This window comes from Austrofundulus limnaeus, unplaced genomic scaffold (genome assembly GCF_001266775.1).
Source record: "Austrofundulus limnaeus strain Quisiro unplaced genomic scaffold, Austrofundulus_limnaeus-1.0 Scaffold267, whole genome shotgun sequence".
NCBI classification, from domain to species: domain Eukaryota; kingdom Metazoa; phylum Chordata; class Actinopteri; order Cyprinodontiformes; family Rivulidae; genus Austrofundulus; species Austrofundulus limnaeus.
The window spans coordinates 219,481-240,302 of NW_013952669.1; the positions used below are offsets into that span (position 1 = coordinate 219,481).

The 20,822-nt window shown below is 38.9% G+C and overlaps 1 protein-coding gene across 3 annotated transcripts in view; it reads left to right on the forward strand.

Annotated features, from left to right (window-relative positions):
* Positions 1–20,822, forward strand: part of nell2a (neural EGFL like 2a) — a 137,989-nt gene that overhangs the window by 86,142 nt on the left and 31,025 nt on the right. For all 3 annotated transcript variants that reach the window (XR_001311236.1, XM_014020820.1, XM_014020819.1), the window contains one exon: positions 1,120–1,215. Coding sequence is in view for 2 of the 3 variants with exons in the window: in XM_014020820.1 (XP_013876274.1) it covers positions 1,120–1,215 (96 nt within the window). In the remaining variant the exon portion in view is untranslated. The remainder of the gene's footprint in view (positions 1–1,119; positions 1,216–20,822) is intronic.

Genomic DNA, 20,822 nt, shown 5'->3' on the forward strand with positions numbered 1-20,822 from the left:
TCCTGACTAGCCTGAATGGGCTGTGTGCTGTAGAAAAAAAGAGAGAGAGAGAGAGAGAGAGAGAGAGAGAGAGAGAGAGAGAGAGAGAGAGAGAGACCATTATGTTAGAAATAAACAATGTTTTTCAATGGAGGAATATTATTTTTTTCATGAAGCTGACAGTCGGTTTGAGCTGCAACCATCCTTAAAAAAATTCCTGGATCCAGAGGAACTATAAAAACAGACTTCTGGGAGCTGACCATTTTCAGCTAAAGTAGAAAGACATGTTGCTCCACATAAACAAATATGCCCACAAATTTCTGGCCAATCACACAATGCGAGCCACATTAGTGTGACTGAGGCAAAGTACAGGGATGGAAGTTATGCAATTTTGTCATGTGAATGTGAGACTTGAGAATTGAAGTATAAATCAGCTTTAAGTTCACTTGTCTCCAGTATTCTCAACACCCCCCTCTTTATAGTCCCTCAGTTTCACCCTCCTCATAGTTTCAGCATTGTACATTGTTCATGCCATATTGGGTTATCCTCTCTGTCTTCTCCGTGTTGTTTCCATGTTATCTACAAGTAATTGTACGTTTTGTCACCATGTCAACCTTTTCTTTTGTTGTAACAAAATTGTAGTTACTTCTTCAAGCTCCTTATGCCAGACTGCATCCTTGGAGTCCACCTCCTACAACCATGGTACTTTCTTTTCATAGATCATCCAACAAAATGGAAGAGTAACATCTGCTTTCCTCTCCCATTGTGCAGTGTTTCCTGGTACATTTGTTTCTCAGTCGAACTGCCTTTGTCTTTTATTCTTCTTATTCAATGAATTGTGGTAGGATTTGTGTAAATACAACAATTACTTAGATTTCACTCTGTCAACACAAATGACCTCTCTGTGTTTTGGGGACACATTAACTAACAGTCGCGGCACGGATGATGAACACTTTGGAATTAACCTTGGTGTGATGCATTAATCACGTGAAGTAATATCATGGAAGCTTGTAATGAATCACATCACCAAATTAGCTCTTATTCTGTATGCAAATACTTGTGCTGCCTCTGGTCTAATTACACAGTTAATGCCCATTCATCTTAGTGAGTAATGGCTCTTCCCCTCTGGTTTATCTCCAGCAATGTGTGACGGACTGTGCCAGAACGGTGGAACCTGTGTCTCACCTAACAACTGTGTTTGCCAGCAAGGATTTACAGGGGAGAGATGTGAAACCGGTAAGATTTATTTTTTCATCTTACACTGCTTTATTTTTGTCTTGCTCTCCTGAAAAAGAATAATAACACATGAACTTTGTCGTGAGAAGAATGATGATGTAGCTGGGATCTTATAGAGCTGTTCTTTCTTGAGACAACAGGTGATCCGTACACGCAGAGCTGTTTATTAAGAGTGTTTGGACAAATCGGGTGTGAGGCCTTGCTACGAGTGAAACAATTTTAGTTTTTGTGAGTCTTCTTTAGATGTGAATCAACAGGAAATGGACTGATACAGTAGATTGGAGCCTTGTCCGGGGTTTTGTTTTGCCCTGTCATGGGGTAAAAGGAGCTGAGAATATAGGTGAAATGCTTGATTTATTGATCCTGCAGGTTTAAAATCAAAGCAACTGGGCTTTTTTGAAGGCATTTTGCTTCCCATCCAGGGAGCGTTTTAAATTCAAACCTGAAGAGTGTAGGCTTCCAAACTTTTAACTGCATATCTTTGCTGTTTGGGAAACAAAGCTTCTTTAACTACAAAAAAGAAATCCAGTAGTTAAACTTTGAAGATTTGCCATGTCCTATATGACTGACTATCTACATAAACATGTCGATTTACTGGTTCCAACCCTCGCATATGGTAATGAGGTATGGATTGTGACTGAAATATCCAGATCGCACATGCAGGCAGCTGAAAGCTTCCTTTCTAGGGTGGTCAGACGCCTTAGAGAGAGAGAGCAAAAATCTCCATCTTCAAGGAGGATCTTGTAGTAGAGCTGCTGGTCTTCCACATCAAAAGAAGTCTGTAATCAGGTATCTAATTACAATACCTTCTGAACGCCTACTTCTGAAGGTTTTATTTGGAATAAAATAGAATGTAAAGTTTGTACCATTGGAAAACCTGTTAATTTCCTATTTGAAATGGTGCCACATTTGTAAGAAACATTCTTTTGTGAGATGAAGTGCTGAGTATGTGGGTTGTGCATGTAAAAAATAGCTTTTTATTTATAAAACAGCTTATTTTGCTGTTGCTATTGACACTTGTGTTGAGCTTCTGGTAACCCCGGGTGCTGACAGTCGTGTTCCCACTATAAGATTTATTGCCAAGAAGCATTGTTACAGCAAAGAAATGATCTACCAAACATACATTTTCTTACTTTTTGTGCTAAGTATACATCCTCTGTGGCCTGGGAATATCTTGAGATTCTCTCAAGAGGAGGTAGAGAAGGTCTCTGGGAGGAGGGGGATTTGGGTTTCCATCTCAGACTATTAGCCTCTGCTACCCAAGTTTAGGAAAGCAAAAGGTTGGTTGGTTGGTTGGTTGGTTGGTTGGTTGGTTGGTTGGTTTGTAGGCAAGCAGGCAGGCAGGCAGGTAGGTAGGTAGGTTAAAGTTAGACTTATAAAGATGGATGTTTGCACCTTTTTCCCGAAGCCCCAATGAAGGATTTGTTCTGCAGTTGGAGCTGAATAGGAGTTATCCCATATCACAGCCCATAATAATCAGCATGACATTCTCCTCATATGCTACATCCTTTATCTCCTTTCTAACTTACTGATGTGCAGTAAATGATAGGCCACGATAGCTCAACAAAGTAATAAGTCGGCTAGTGTTTATAGTGAAGCCCGTAGTGTATCACTGCTCATTCTTGTTAATGGAAATATGTCAAACACCATCTCTTGAAAAAACTTAGCTGACATAATAGTGTCTTCTTCTGTACGGTGTTGGGTAACCACAGCAGACTTTTAATCCTCATGGCTGTAGTGGATGCAGTGTGTACTATGTCAAATCCATAGCAGCGAGACCTTTGGAAAACTTTAACGGCCTGTCCTTTGAGAGACAAGTGGCTCTGTTAATAGAAAGTACAACAGTTTCCTCGGTGTATGGTTGTGTTTAAATGCAGTAAGCCCAGCTTTTCTGCTTTTTCTTTGGTCCAGATATTGATTAAGGGCATTTTTTAGAAAGGTGTCCTAAAGTAAATGAATTACTTTGTAGGTCTGTTCTGAGATAGTAAGCAAGAAGAATGTGTGGATGAGAGTTTTGTCTCGGCATAATGACTTCTCCTTTCCCCCAGCCTTTAGATAAAAGAGGTTTTAAGAACCTCATCCCTTTGTATTGGCACATTCCAGCCAGTCACCCATTTCATTACCTCCTATAGCAGTTTAGATCTGTGCCTTTTCATCTCAAACTCATTCGGTGTGCTTTTTTAGAACTGCTTTTGACTTCTCTGCTCCATAGAAGACTGTATTAAAAAGGCTAAAGAACACTTTGTTATTAATCTTGGGAATTTAGTTTGTTTAGAAACATTTTTGTTGTTGTTGTTGAAAATTGTTTTATAGTATAAAAGGTTAGTTTTTAGCCAAACTAGTTTCAAAAAGTCTATTTTACTTCACAATTAAACAAATTACTCAAAAATTGACAAAAAGAGTGTCCTTGGACGTAATACTGAACCCCTCACTGTCTCTTATTTGTCCTGTGGTCATGTTTGCTACACATCTTTAAAGTTGACTGATTCATTTTTGTGTTAGTTAAGGTTAGTTAGATGTGGTGACCATCTTGAATCAGTTGTACATCAGTACATAAGTTTCATCATTTCATGATTCACAAAATATTTTGCCCACGTGATTGCTTGCCTTGCATGGTGTGGGCAATAACACTATTGCAAAGACATTCATAAAAGAAGTTTCTAAACAAACAAGATGCAATAAGGGAAAAAAATAAACATTAGTTTTGGTTTTCTTACTTTTACATTGATTCAAGCAAGCTATTTATTTCTATGTACAGTCTGTGTTCCTTATTAAATTATGACCTGTCACATTTTTGTTAGGAGAAAAAACTAAATGAGATTAAAAATCTCATTTACAAGAGTGCTCTGGCCAAAACTGGCAAAAAAAAAAAATAAATTCGTAAAACAAACTTGAAAGAAGAAAACATTAAAAACAAAACAGAAAGACAAATAAAATCTTTAATGTAAAATAGCGTAGACCAAAAAATATCTGTTCACATCAGATGTAATATTTGTAAAATAAATAAATAAATAAATAAATAAATAAATAAATAAATAATCTTAATGAGCAATGGTAATATTTAAAAAAAATAAACCATTAATTATCATCTTAAGAAGTGGTGCATCTGTGCATTCTCAGAAAATAACTATTTCAGATAAAACAATTCCAACCTGTTGTGTGTTTCTTTAAACTTTTAAAATACAGGATTATGTTGCAAGGTGTGAGATACTGGCAGCTATAGTGCATTGGTAATATTTGGGATAAATAGATTTTGTCATAATATGATGAACCTTTTGAGGGAAACGTCCAAAATATAATCCTAAAGATAGTTTTGAAGCATTTTCTGAGAAGCACCAATAATAATATTGAGCAGCTTTTGCTACTTTTCTAGTGAACTAGCAAAGATATTTTCAATATCAGCTGGGAAATCTCAACATCCAGATATGGGCTAATGTTTTCTCTTTCAAAGGACATCAAGAAATCCTCATTAGAATATGGAAAAATATAATTCAGACTGATCTTCCAGAGGTCATCCTGATTAGCAATAAAAATCATGTCAATTCTCTGGAACTGCTCATGACATCAGGATGATCTAAGTATCAAAATGTATCTTAAAAAACAGGAATCAGAAAATATGCTTCATTTAGTTTGATCAAACGTGACTTCATCCCTAATTTGATGCAATGGGTCACAACTTACCTGGTGAATAATTGGTAGTTTAGGTAATAATCTAATCTTTTCTTATTTTTATGAATTAGATGTCACATCATAACTGTTTTAATGTTTTTCATGCCTGAAGCGACATGATGTTTGTCAACACAGCTGCTCCTGTGTGCACCCCTCTACTGACTCGTCACATCTGACTCAGCCCTGTGACAACCACCGTCCCGATGTTTTGTGGTTGTACTTTTTAAAGTCCAAGACCACTATCGGGGCTCGGTGCAACAAGGCAAAGCCCTCTGGCACTGCTCAGGGACTCCATCAGTCATCCCTCCTATAAGGAGGGGGGTGGTTCTTCTTACTGCCTCCTCAGCATGACAGGAGCTCGCTGTGAGGGCTGTGTTTCCTGCTCACAAGAATGTATGGGGTTAATGTTCTGTTGGATATGCAGGCATGGGGGTGGGGTGGGGGAGGGGGTGGAGATGTACAAGGGAGACTGACAGATTCAAAATTCAGGGAAGGGGGGGATAGAGGGGAATGAGTTGGAAAGGGGGCGAGTGGAGGTGAGGTGGAATGAAAGATACAAAGACGTTAGAGAAAAAACTGACAGATGCAGTGGTGGAATGGGAAATGCAACTGGAGGGATGAGTAGCCAGGGGGGTAGGGGTTAGCGAGTTTTTACATCCCCCCCTGCATTTGGATGAGGAAAGAGGCTGCCGGAGGAGAAGAAGCAGAGCTGGGTGGATGAACACGGAAAAGCTTTCACTGGGTTTCGGGCTCCCCGCCCGCAGAACCCTGTGAGCTTTTAAAGGCCTCCCCAGGGACGCTAACACTGACTCCAACACTTCTGCTGCCACAGCGTCGGACTGACGGCCTGTCACAAGCTGCCGAACAAGAAGCACTTCAAGGAGGAGCAGGAACACCTAGGAGACGCCAGGGGTTTGCGCTCTGCCACTCACTTTGCCGTTCACTAATTGTGTTCCGGGGCACGATAGTGTAACTCTCTGTGAAGAACGGCCTTGTTCACGTTTGTGCGTCTTTGTTTGCAACGCTCGCGACAGTGTGCGCACTTTTTGTCTTGTGGCCGGGGTTCTGTGGGAACGAGGTGTGTGCGGTGGGTGGGACAGACAGGCAGCAGCTAGAGGAGAACTCTGACACATCATCATGAATTATGCAGGATACAGCTGCGGCCGGGCACTTCCACTTCAGTCGTGGATATAAATGTACACAGGGACAGCCTTGTAATGTTTGCCCCAACCTGCAGCATGGTCACTGTGGGAGCCCCAGGCCAACCATTACTACATATGTTTTTAGTAGGGGATGGGCAAATGTGGAAATATTAGGTTTACTAGAGAAATTTAAAAGAATGATGTGCCACTATAACTACTAAGGGTTTGCACGGCTAGACCCTACGTATGTTTTCCCCCTAGAGTGCATTATTTTGCTTGTAATATGTGTTTTTCTCACCTAAAGAAATAAAATCAGTTCATGTGTATTTAGAGAATGTATACAGCGTGACGTCTCTGTGCTCTTTGTGGCTCTTTGTTTGTTTTCCTTTTTGTTTGCATCAAACTAGCAAGCCATTTTATCTCCCATAACATCAGTAAAGTGCAGTGGAGCTAGGCTGCTCTCTAAACAAATTAAGCTTTGCATCTTCAGTCTTGTTTATCTTATTAATCTACTTGTAGTATGTGAACACAGAGATCAATGAGACGATCCCTGAAAGCCTCTCTTTATTACATGCATTTCTGTAAAACAGCCCTCAAGATCAAAACCTAAATATACACATCATTTTAACTTGTCTATGTATTATTAAAATCATAAAAATATATAACACAGAACAAATATAAAATCTGAGGTTGAATTATTAAATATGTGAAAATGGATCATGAGTTTAAAGCTATCAAACAAAACATAAAGTATGTCAATAAAACTGTTTGGTTGCAAAGAAAGCCATATATAAAAACAAGGCATGGACTAGGAGAAAACAAAAAGAAAGAATAATCTGTTCCTGTTCTCTTTTTTCTTCTTTTTATTGTTTCCTAGTCCATGACTTGTTTGGAACCCAGGAAAGCAAAAATAAAAATGAACTCCAAGTTTTTATTTTATATTTAATCTTTATTTAACCAGGCAAATCCCATCACATTTTTTTTGCAAAAGAGGCCTGGGTCTGAAGGCAATATGCATTTTTTTTTGTTTGTTTGTTTTTTGTTTTTTCTGTGGGAGGAAACCGTAGCACATTCCACACAGACAGACCCCTTGTCCGAACTTGGGACGGAACCCAGGCTGTGAGGCATCAGTGCTAACCATTAAGCCACCATGCTGCTGTAAGGAGAAAAAACATGACCGGATGTTGAAAGCACAATGCAGAACTGACGTGCCAATGGAATATTGTATATAGACCAGGGGCCTCATGTGTCATATGCAGCATACATCTTTTTCACGCAAAACTTCAGATGCATCAAGAGTGAAATGAGTGTGAAAATGTGCGCAGCCCTACGGCAACTTCATGGCTGACGTGTGTTGCTGTAGTCATTGTTCCGTGGGCAACACTAACAGGTGATTCTGATAAACTCTTAATGATGTGAAAACTTAATATGATTAACAACAAATGCATTCACATGTATGCAGTTAGATGAGTGGATATAAGAGCATGCACAAAGTTGTTTAACAACGGGTTCAGCCTTTTTGGAGGATAAAACAAATAGCGCCATACGCAGAGCACACAGGATTTCCTGGTCCACGATGATGACTGGCTCACCAGACTTTTTCATCTTCCAAGAATTTTGCAACTGTGCTTGGGGCGCGACACAGCAAGGAGCCATGAGGTGCACGTGCAGCTGCTGACACTGGGGTTCCTCAGGGGCATTCCACAGACCGATCGACACTGTGCCAGTTCCTCTGTGTTTACAGTTATTATATCGATAAAGATGTGCTTAAAGTTGGAAAATAAATGGCACTGGTGGCCACGCCCCTGGCAACAGCAGCTTCACACACGCACACACACACGTACATAATCACTCATCATTTGCTCCTCATTTTTACACCCAACTACTCAGGGATTTTTCTCATTCACATTCCATTTAATTCATTATTTTCCTGCATCTAGAAAACATCTCAGATCATGCAAAGATTGCGCACATACACTCATCACACACGTGCTGGACCTGTGCATCTTTTTAACATATTTAAATGGAGGCGTATCAGGGGCAGTGTCTCAGTTTTGCATTTATTGTGATGTACAAAGGAAATGTGCCTTGATTCTGGCATACGTACAGTTTAATACATCTGGATTTATTTGTGTGTACACTGTTGATTTGATTATATGCCATGTTTCAGCGCTGAAAAAAAATCATTTTGGGTGTAGTAACATTTATTTAATTATTCTTTTAAATTTTACAAAAAAATATCAAAATTTCTAAACTACTAGAATTTACTAAATAAACAATATGCATTATATAATATATCAATATTGCTGTACAAAAAAAGTAAATGCAAATATTATTTTACCAGTAATATTTAAGTGTGTTTCCTGCTGTTGCAATAAAACTCAGCTGATCATCTCACGGAGTACCTTCATTCTTGGACCACGTATTTCTGTCTTTGTTAAATAAATATTACCATTAACAATCTAATATTTAAGTGCCTTTTCTGGACAGCACATAAACATGAATATATTAAGTAACTTCCACTCTTCTGGGCTAAAACTGAGGGTGCATGCACACAAAGGCTGCTGCTCCTCATTCCCTTGCTTCACTCTTCAAGTAGAGGACAAGACATGGTCAAAATAAAACATAAGTTGTCTGGTTTCTTTTGCTTGAATACATTTGTTGGTGTGCAATAGTTTGATGGTGTAATGTAGGTGATATTTAGTTGTCAGGGAACAGGGAATGCATGTTGTAGCATTCTTGTAATGAAAACCAGTGAGTTCAAAGTGACAACCAGATCATGAGAAAGGTTTCTCTTTAATAGACTGGGATTCTCTGTAGGAGACCAAAGGAGTGATGTCATCAACTCCGCGACGTCCAGTGGAGATGACGTCACCGCAGTAAACTGGGAGGACAAGTAAATTAGTATCTTTGTCATCCAGAGAAGCGATAAAAATACAAGAATAGGCAATGATAAATAAACAAAGCCAGGAAGTGGACCAACCTTTAAATCCAGGAATATGGGCAAGGAACGAAAACCGTGGGTCCGATACGGCGGAGCTTCCAGAGAGGGGTGAGGCGAGAGGCGAAGATCCAGAGTCCAGAGCGTGAGTTCGAAGCCGTGGGTCAGATGTGGCGGAGGTACCAGAGAGCGGCGAAGTAAGGGGCGAAGATCCAGAGTCCAAAAACAAGGTTGAGTGATCAAAGACCAAACAAGGCATGGAGGTACACTGGAGAATCTACTAAGAGAACAGTTCGATAATCTGGCGTAGGACGTGAGCAGAAACTGGGCTTAAATACAAGCAAACACAGGTGAGTGAAATCATCATAATTACCTAATGGGAGTGACGTGGAGAGAAACTGACAGGACAGAACGTGAATCATGACAATTCTGCTGTGTTTGGCTGTTTGTCATGTGACTGCAGTGGAGGATTGTGGGTTGGATTCATGTTTGTTGTTGTTAAATCATTTTAGGGAATTGGTTAACATTGTTCTTTCAGCGATTAGTCTGTTGTGTTCCTCTAATTTGTGTTCCTTATTTGTTAACTTGTGTTAAACCGTTCAGCAGAAGTAACCATAGGTGAGAGTGGTAGGCCTAGTCATTAATAAGACCTGTGAGTTTCATTTTGTGTGTGCTGTTCATGAAGAAGAATCCAATAAAGGTTCTTCAAAACCACCACCTGGTAGTGAACTCTTGAACTACAACAAGAGTTATACTTACGCTCTCTGTAGCTGTGAGGTGTCATGCTACAATATTGTGCTTAACGCATGTGCACTGTTATAAAGAACTTGTAAGATTTACTAGAAAAAAATCCTTGTAACAATTTGCACTAATGTTTGTTAAGTAAATTTAAATGCTACAAATTCATGTAATATTTACTCATCATTATCTAGTAAAAATGATCAAGAATATAGTTAAGGATTTGTGAATAAATCAGGTAAAGTTTACTTAATTTGATCAAGTATTTGTTACAAGATTTAATTGATCAAATTAAGTAAAATTTACCTGATTTATTCACAAATCTTTAACTATATTCTTAATAACTTTTACTAGAAAATGATGAGAGTAAAATTACATGAATTTGTAGCATTTAAATTTACTTAACAAAAGTAAGTGCAAATTGTTACGAGGATTTTTTCTAGTAAATCTTATAAGTTATTTTTTACAGTGAGTAAGAAATCCATGCAAGTCTTTGTACACAAGGCCCCAGGAAAAGTGGAAGAAATGCTGCAGCTGAGACTAACGAGAAATGGAGAACAGGTAAATTAGGCGTGGCAAGCTGACCAAAAAAATGCATAATAAAAACACTGAGAAAGCTGAGTTAGACTGAATGAGAAGTGGTCAGGGAACACAAGGAAGCCAGAACAGCAGAAAACACAAGTCAATGAATTGCACTTATGCTGTGCAATTCTATTCAACCAGAATACTCAAAGTGCTTTACACAACAGTCTGTCACCTCATTTATCCATCCTCTACTACATCTCTGTACAAAGCTAACCTGGATGAATCATTCTATAGAGACTAATCAGTGCTTTAGATCACATTCGTACACTGATGGGACAAATGTCAGAGAGAATGAAGGGTTCTGTGTTTTGTCCAGGGATACTTCAACATGTGACTGAATAGTGATGGAATTGAACCCTCAAATCTTTCATTGGAGGACAACCGCTCGAACCGCTGATCCACAGCCACCCAAAGAAAATAAGAGCTAGAAACACAGACAAACCTACTGAACCACAAAAGACCTAAGATAAAACTAACAAAAAACACAAATCATGACATAAGATGAAGTTCAAATATATCATTTTTGTTCACAAATCATTTGGTGAGGTTGCATATTTCACACAAAACAGCTCTTTTTTTAAATTTCATTTTTATGAGTATACAGTTCACATACAGTCTGCATGTTACAGAGCTGTTTTCCTTCGTGCTGTTCGGCACAAAAACTGCTTCAAAACAGACATAATTAAACAGTTGCTCACAAGCATAGTTAAGCCATTGATGAGTAAGTATAAACTGAAATAAGAAATATCCATCAGCTGCAGTGCTGCTGAGCACTGAATAATACTGTCACAGACTCCTCACATACTTTAAAGATCTTCATGTACAGTAACGACATCCTTCCTTTCACTGTTGCATAGCAACCAGCATTACCTTGCCTCTTTTTTAATTGCTTCTTTATTATCTTCTCCAAATGATTTCATCTTGGTTATCCTTTGTATTTTGTATTGGTAAAAAAATAAAATCAATATAACTCATTTTAGTTTGTACTGAGAGCCTGATTTAGGCTACATTTAAAGCATGTCTGCTCTTCTTCAAGCAGCTCTGATAAAAAAAAAGCTTTAAATAGAGTCAAAGCTGTCTTGCTGTGTCAGGGGAATCTTTGCAAATAGTTATCTACTGGTTATCTGTCATCATTAAAACAAACTTACAATTAATGCACTTTTACGATTAATGAGCTTTAATGCACAATTCAGTGACCATTTAATGTACATTAAAAACTGCAGTTTTATGAATAATTCCTGGTTAAAGTCTTTTTAATCACTTTTATCTTAATCCAATTGAATGAAATCCTTTTTATTGTTTGCTCTTTGAGAGCTTCAGTAGAATGCACAACATTTAATTCCAGAAAAATCAGGAACCTCATTCAAAACACAAACTAAATGATAAAAATAAATAAACTCAAGTATTTGAAATAAACCATGTTTGCCCTGTTGGTATGTATGACGTCTTGGTTTTAATGAAAATAGACCGGAGGGATTCTCTCCCACAATGAATTCCACTGCATATTTTGGTATGAAACATTTAAAAACACTCTACATGTGGTCTAAATGACAACATGGGGCTTTTAAAACATGTTCTCCATGAGATGCTTTTAGAAAACCAGCACCAAGGACTGTAAAGTTTTCATCTTTTATACCAGCAGAGAGTCTCTGCATGAAATAATTGGACTTTTGTGAATGGCCTCTGTTTGTTCAGGTCTCAGAAGTGTGTTTATTGACTGAACTACTGAACTGGTCCTGTGAGATGAAAAAGGCGGTGTCTGTTGTATTTGCTTTATTTTCAGCTCATTATCTTCTCCTTTCAGCTCCTGCTAAGCTTATTAGTAAGCCCGGCCAACGGTTCAAACTTTCTGTTACCATGCTGTCAGTTCTGCAGCTAATGGCCATCTCTGCCGGTCAGCTTTCTCGCTAAGTTTCTCAAAGGAGGCTATGGACCGCTAAAGTCTAATGTGGTCAGATGCTGAGAATGCACACCTCTGCCTTTCATCTTTCATTTTATCTGCAGTCTCGTGTTCTTGTGGGCTCTTTTAATCAGCTGCACTGAATCACACGGGGGGCTAGTTCAGCATCAGCGATGTTCTTTAAGGACAAGGAGAAAGAGATAAAAGATTTTTATGTTTGATATTAATGGCGCAGTTTAGATTTGTGACTTTCCAGCACTTCAGAAGAGTTACGTTCAAGTGCACCATCAGCTGTGTTGCTTCACTCCTACTCTGTAAATCGATGTTTCCTCTGAAGGAAAAGCTCAGTTACTCAAGGCCAGACTGTTTACAACTTCCAAACCGTTATTCCACTATTGTTTAATTTAAAGATAAGCTATTTTGTCGCTCTTTAAAATGCTTTTTAAAGCACAATTTATGTACTAAATCATGTGCTGAATTATGTTGTGGAAAATAATTAAAGTGAGTGATGCAAACAAACCAGAAAGTTAACTAGCATTCCTCTCTGTTTCTGAGCTGATCTATTAGGAATGATTTTTTAACTACTACCACACAAAATTTTACCTTAATGTCTGAAAAACTGGTTGAATTAAGTCATGTATGTGTTTGCTAAGATCAACTGTGGTTGCCATCTTAAACCATTACAGCTGCTGTGAGGGTGTTGAATGATGAATTGGTTACATTTGACAAGAAACTATTGTGCAATATTATTTATTGATTACTGATCAAAAGCATTTGGCACAGTTGATCGTGCCATTTTAAAACTTAAACTTCTTCAGTCTGGACTGTCTGAGAGAACAGTGGCTCAGTTCTCAAACTACTTCAATAATAGATCTCAATGCATAAAATATGATGGTCTTTGTTTAGAACTTGTAATGTAATGTGCCATGTATTGTCATCAATGCATGTTTCCATACAATGATGAGATTTGTGCTCTGCATTTGATGCATTACATGTGAGATACACCTAAGTGGAGCAGAAGGCTAAGCACCCGGGCAGCAGGTAGGGATTTGGTGTCTTACTCAAAGACACTACAAGATGTGGGCCTGGCTGGGAGTCAAACCTGTGACTTTCTGGTCCCAAGTCAGCTGCTCTACCACTGCTTGCCATAGCACATAAAGGGGTCCTGCAGGGTTCTGTGTTAGGTCAACTGTTGTTCATTATTTATATCAATAATCTGGATCTAAACATGACAGATGCAGGTTTGCTCTTCTATGCTGATGATACAGTTATTTACTGTTGTGAATTAACTCTTGTTCAGGCTGATGAATCACTGCAGGACATTTTTGATGCCACCCAACATGAATTCATTTGGCTGAAACTTGTTCTTAAATGCACAGTGTGTAGGATTTGTTGTTTTCAGCGACATCTAGTGGTTGAGTGGTTGAATTATCCTCCCTGGTCCTCCCTCCACCCCCCGCTTCTAAACGCTACGGTGTCTCTCAGGTGTCAAAAACCTTTGATAATTCCAACCGCGATGTCTACCAGCAGCTTCAGGGCTAGTGATGTTAAAAGTGGTAAGATTATGAGCTTTAATAAGTAAAATTATCCCAGCTACAATGACAGACAACAAATATTACATTTATAGTATTACAACTAAAGCCGTTTTTGATGCCGCCACCGCAGTTTGTCCTTCATGAGCCTTCGTAGACAAGATGGCGGTGCAACATGGCGGCTGCTTGTGTGGCGACCCGCGACCATGGAGATGTAAACAGCTTTTTATAAGGTAAAAATAATAAAACATTGTCTTTGTCTGCAATGATTAGACATGTTTTTTTTAATTATTGTCATTAGTGATTATCTCAATTTCGGCTAAAAGAATTGACAAAATCCTACACACTGTGCCTTTAATGCAAACAAGACAATGCTTATGTTGTTTTCCAGGACCAGGATGAAGCCACCTTTGATTCCTTCATTGACTATGCTTGAAGGAGTTGAAATAGTCAGATTCATGTGTACAAGTCTGGGAATATTGACTAACTTTGTTACTTTCAAACTGGTGAAGAGGCTTAGACTAAAACAAAATTTTTACTTTCAGAATAAGTTGTGATTTTCTTTTAATGTGAGAAAGTGACTAGTTGCTGCTACTTTCTTACCAGTGTTGGTTTAAGGAGATCTTTTGTATATGAACATGTCCGCTCAATGTCTTCAAATGTTTGACACATTTTGAATGAGCCTCTTTGAGTTTCATTACAAGTTGTAAGGTATTTGCTCATTACTGTGAGTTACTCTCATAGACTTGAATATATAGATCACTAGACTGAGTCCCGCCCATCCCGTCCACTGGTAGCGTCCATGACAGCATTGAGGAGCAGAACCGGAGACCAAACAGCCCAACAGCTCACAGCCTCCATAGAAACTAATAGATAAACAGCAAGCTGAACCTGATCTGTTTCACAGATTATTGGTCATGTTTCTACAATAAATTAATAATTATGTTAATTTCATTCAACAGCAGATACTGTATATACCAGAAAAATATATAATTTACAATGATCTAAACCAGATCTGAAGTCAGCCTGTAACTTAGTCTTTAGTTTGTTGAAAAATGATGACTTCTGCTAGTAATAAAGTATATTTATTATTTCTTCTTACTGTCATAAATAATAATAATATTTATATTTACCAGTCAACAGTTAGAAAATGTTCTCTGGTTATAGGATGAAACTTGTCTCTATTAGCTAACCATCTTCTTAACAAGTCAGGTTCCTCTAACAGAAACTTAAAAATACTCACATTTATAATATTATTTTACACTCTGTAGGTCTAAATATTAATCAGAGGACAAATCAGCTGTAATATTTAATAGTTTGTGTTAAATTGTAGCATGATTCAACAGTGCTAAACTCTATATACTGTATGCTCCACAAGCTAATATCTGCTAATCAGTTCAACAAATAACAGTGATTACATCGACTTTATAAGATTATTTTAATTTTAAACTGTTACATTATGTTCTGCTCAGATCACATTGAGCTAAATAAGATAAAATCTGCTGACTTGTGTTGTAAAATGAGACGTTTTCCTGTTTCATTACTGTTAATCAATCCGTAACACAAACAGCTTTTCTGACATTATTTAAAACATTAGATATATTATATAAACTGTACAATATTAATAATAATAATTGGGTTAATATTATTAATAATAATTTTTATGATTTCTACATCTTCAGTCCTTTTTTCTGCTCTGTTGTCAACATGTACAGCAATGGAAAATCCAGACTCTTGACCGTTTTGCGTTAGCCGTTAGCTTCACCAGCCGATCACATGGTCAAGTGGTTTCTGCGCACTTCAGCTGTTCTATAGAACCTCCTTGGTTTCCCACAATTTATGTTACATTCATTCTGCTCTGGTACGACCTCCACAGTAAGAACCTACCCATTGTAATGAATAAGAGCCTTAACACTGCATCTACATCAATCTATCAATGCATTTGTGAAAGTCACATATAAAGAACAATAAAACACAAAAAGTGCATTTTATTTTCAATTTCACCCAAATAACACAAATAACATATCCTCCTCTGGAACTGAAGGAAACCGTTCAGTCTCCAGTGCCAGAGGCAAAGTGCCAGATCTAAACTGTGCACAGACAGACCTATATTAATAAACATATGGGTATATTTATACATATAGGCTATGCTGTCAAAATGCATTATTCTGTTTGGGACGCAGATTGGCAGATTGCCTGCACTGAATTGGGAAAAGAGAGTTTTTGTCAATTCTGTTCTGCACCTTCTACATGGAATACACTGTGGAAAGACTGGAGTTAATTTCACTGAGTGCTTTTAAATCAAAACTGAAGGGACTTGAGCCCAACTCCATAACTTGCCCCTGTTGTTCTTAATTTGTTTGAACTATTTCTTTTTTTATTGTTTCTCTGTTTTATTTCTTCAGTTGTCTTATTGTGATGTGGGAACCATGTGTTGCATTTGCAGCTGCCTATCTTGGCCAGGCCTCTCTAAGATTTTTTAATCTTAATGAGACTTCCTGGTTACATAAAGGTTAAATAAAGATTAAATTAAAGAAAAAAAAAATCAGGTTGTCTCCAAAAACGAATTAGTCAAAAGGGGAAATCTGATGATTACTTTCTGAGAGTCTCATTAAAACCTGCCCAATGGTTCATGAGATATTTTTGCTTATTACGGTACAGACTAACTCCTGGAGAGGTCAAGATCTATAGTGGTTTCTGTGGCGATGAACATTCGAACACACACTGACATACATAGGAAATTACATGGTCTTCTGGAGCTATAAAAGGTGGATGATAGTGACATTGATGAGGAAGTGTGTGGACTGCTGAATATATATATATATATATATATAAATAATGATAGGATATTTATTACTGAGTAATATCTAACTTTGGTACATGAGAGGAAAGGAGTGACGTGTTAAAAACATGGCAACAAACAGGAAGCGATTTATGACAGCATGTAAAACTGTGAGTGAAAAGGTGAGTGAGGACGGCAGGAGACGAGGAGATGACCAAGACTTTTTTATGTGAAAACCATAAAGTCTGAGGGGTGCAGAGAGGTCACGCTGGCAGATTGAAGAGGACAGGGAACAGAACAGAACAGGGTCAGACGAACCCATTTTTTTTTTCCCTCAGACCTTCTTATCTTTGATGCTGGAGCTTCAGGTTGGTTGGCAGAGTTTTTTAAAACGTTGAACTAGAAAAACAAAAAACACAACAGAGCACTTTTAAAGACATCACAAAAACATTGAATAAAAAGAAACATAAAAGCAAAGGACTCATTTATGTAAATATTGAGAAAGTTGTAGATTCAACATGCATGAAAAAATGTGACTTAAAGAAATACTCTGGTCATTTTTTAAATTTTGTACCTTATCAGCCACATCAGTCATAGAGAATAAAGTAATGCTGGATTTTTAGCCCCAATTTTGCCCTTTGATAATCTTAAGGATGCTTCAATTATGATGATGGCTCTAAAGATAATCTGGAGATATTCCTGCGGTGTGTGGTGTGTCCAGAGTGATCTAGTCCAGTTGTTCCCAACCTTTTTAGACTTGTGTACCCCCTGAGCCATTTTGTCGTATCACTAGTACCCCCTCTGTCAAAAATAATGATGATTCTCCAAAACTATAATGTACAACAACTGATTATTAAATGAAAAGTATTTATTTAACTCCCTAGAACGTTTAATTCTCTGACATTTTATTCTTTTCAACTCAAATTAAACAAAGATAAAATTGTTGCCTTGAAAGTGAATAAGTAAAGAAATGAATAAACCAGGTAATAGCAGATGCAGGAAGCAGCAAAGTCCAAAATACATCAGAAACTCGACCAAATGAGCGAATTCCGTGAGATTCTGTGTTTTTACTGGATTCCATTTTGTGTCAATTCTGTGATTCCGTCTGCATTTTCTGCATTGCAGAAATTATAGGGCGCTACATATCCCAGTCCTATTCTTTATTATTTTACACACCCGGGAGATTTTTCCAATTACCCGATGAAGAACATCTGAACTGCTCCGTCCTCAAATTGCAGATACTCAACATGTGTGTGATTGTCTTGGCCCGCTACCCCAGTGTGGTGTTCCTCGAAGACAAATGAGCTCACAGCCTGTTGAATGGGACGTGTAGCCAATCAGAAAACAAGGTAACGTAAACACGGAGGAGAATCCAATTGGAGATATTAGAGACGTCTTTTTGAATATTCTTTTTCTCTGTTAAAAATAGTCCACAAACTATAGCCAGTGTTTCTTCCTCGTCAGCCATGTTTGTTTACTCTAAACTCACGTTTGATCTTGAAAGGTCTCGCGAGATATCCCGTCTTACATCTGCATGTTTGTGTGTGGTGTGTTTTATTTTGCCATGTGGCTGTACACCACACACTGTAGGACCAAACCTGTTATCCATGTTTTTTTATTGTCGTATGTGGGGCCTCCCAATCTTAAAACATCAGCCGACAATTTTAAAAACTTGCTGTGTGAACCAGGCAAAAGGAGAAAAGGCAAAAGTCTTCCTCCAGGCTAATCGCTAACCAAACAAAGGCTTCTTTAATACAGTTTTGTCAGGCTTCTGAAACAACTCTTTCTCAAAACAACATCCCAGTGTGAAAAAGTAGCTACAATGATAAACTTTTACACCTTGTACTTCACCTGATCAGCTCGTCAAGTTCAAACATTTACTCAACTCCAGACAAACAGCATTCATCAGTCTCAACATCATAGCATGTATGGTTTATACCAGTGGTTCCAAAAATTTTCAGCTTTTGACCCACAAAATAAAAACAGCAGAGACCTGTGCCCCCAGCTGTTGTCAATCGATTAACATCATTTTCATGTTAAACAAACAAGAGCATAGTCACAGTATTTATTACATTATTTTTGTCCATTTTAATTACACTAATCTTATTATTTTGTAACAGCAAAGGCAAAAAAATGTTGTTAGTTGTCATTTTTTTAGTGTAATTAATTCAGAAAGTATTTTCAGGACCTCACCTTGATGTTTCAGGACCCCACTGTGGGTCCCAACCCCAACTTTGGGAACCACTGGTTTATACTCAGCACAAAATTGCCTTGGTGTCATTTTGATAGCTCAGTTGGTAGAGTGCAGGACTGTAGAGGCTGGAACAGAGATTCTTAGGTTGCTGGTTTGAATCTGCTACAAGGAAACCACTTTTGGGAGTGGTGGTGCAGAGGTTGGAGAAGGTGAGCCTGTACTGACAGCAGAAATGTGGGTAGGAAACCCTCATTTGCTACACATCTGGGCCCTTGAGCAAGGCCCTCAACCCCTCAGCTGCCCTCTTGGTGCTTTAAATGTTAGCCCTCTGCTCCACATGTGGGAAAAATTACTAAGAATTACTTTTCCCACTGAGGAACAATAAAGATGATTAAAGTAAAAAAATAAAAAATAGTGGCATTTTATTGGTTGAGAACACATTAGGAATCTAAACAAACTATATTGCAAATGTGGAAAGGTTCAATATTGGGCTGATGTCACTCTAACTATTGATAAAGATTTGACAGAACAGACTATTCCTTTAACTAAAAGGATGTCAAATAAAATCATCTACCTAGGTATCAGTGTTGTTGATGTTATATAACTTCAGTGTGCCCACATTATTGGACAAAAACAGAACATCTCAGTTTCATCTCATGTAAAGTCCCCCCTGGTCACCTCCCACCCAGCACTCAGGCACAGGTAGTGAATAGTTTCCCTCTGCGACAGCTCCCATGATGCATTCCTGCAGCTGCCCCTCCTTTGCTCCACAGTTTACCCACAAGGCCTGCAGGCCTGTGTCTGTTTAAGCTCAAGCGGCTTGTTTAAGCACAATGATTACATATTCATTATTTATTTAGAGACGGCTTTACAAAGCACTCACTCCATCACCCATAATTAGTGCGTCTTAATTAGGCCCTGCTAATGGCCGGAGCTGTAGTTTAGCTTGGAGCAACCTGCTGCTTCTGCCTAAATGACACGTCTCCCAGGGATAGGTTGTTGCTGTAGCTGCTGGTGTGCAGCAAACTGCACCGGGCACAGGACAGATGCAGTCCTCTAAAGAGCAGCTGAATTAATGTGCACTCTACTATCCATGTTACACACAGCTATTATACATTCTGGGTAAAAAATATGTCCAGTCTCATCTTAGTCTGCTACATTTACCTTAATAGCTGGACTGACAGCACATATAACATAAGTGTTTTCCTGTTGCAAGTCAAAAAATAAAAATAAACAGCAGAATTTGCTAAATGTGCTTCTAGCAATCCAAGCTGATATTTTTACATTTTCTAAGTGCAGCATGTTCAGTGACAGAGATCCTAAAGTGTGTGATTTATTAACAAACCATCTGACGGAAATGAAAATAAAAGTTTAGTACCATAGCAACTTTTCATTCCACCCTGGCCCTGGTCATGTTTGCTTTGAGCAGAATGCCGAATCAATGTAGGTGGGGATCATCATTTCAAAAACACACAGATCTTTATTCTCTCCATTTTCCATATGATTCAAGACCAGCTGAAACAGAGCAAGACAACATCAAATAGTCCACAGTAGCCTGGTCTGAATAAAACCCCAGGTCTCTGGGTTCCTTAAATCACACTGGAAGAGACTCACCACAGCAAATGCAAATACACAGAACCCGGGTTTGAACCCAGTGCAAAGATGTGATAAGAGGAGAGCAGCTGTGCATGTGGTCACTGGGGGGACTCTCCCAGTTCTCCCCTATGGTCTGATCTGGGGGGTGGGTGAGCGGATCTTCCCGAGCGCAGAGCCCCAAGGGGCACCCGCAAAATCCTTGTCCTCTGAAGGTGAGGACAAGGATTTTGAACCAGATTCTGAATTGGGCTGGGCTCTGGGGTGTGTGCCGGCCTGGCCTGGTGACTACCTGCTGGGGCTCGGGGCCTCTGGCCCTGTCGGGCTTTGGCCTGGAGGGGGTGCGCCCTGAGGGCCCGGACCTCTGTGCCCTTTCCTGGATCTGCTCTGGTATGGCGGGTGCCAGTGGGGCCCATGAGTTTGTCGCTGCTGGCCCCGGGGGCTGTGCGTGTGGTCGCTGGGTGGATCTTCCCGTGCGGGTGCCCCTTGGGGCTCTGCGCTCGGGATCCCTCTCGGGCCCTTGGGCTCTGG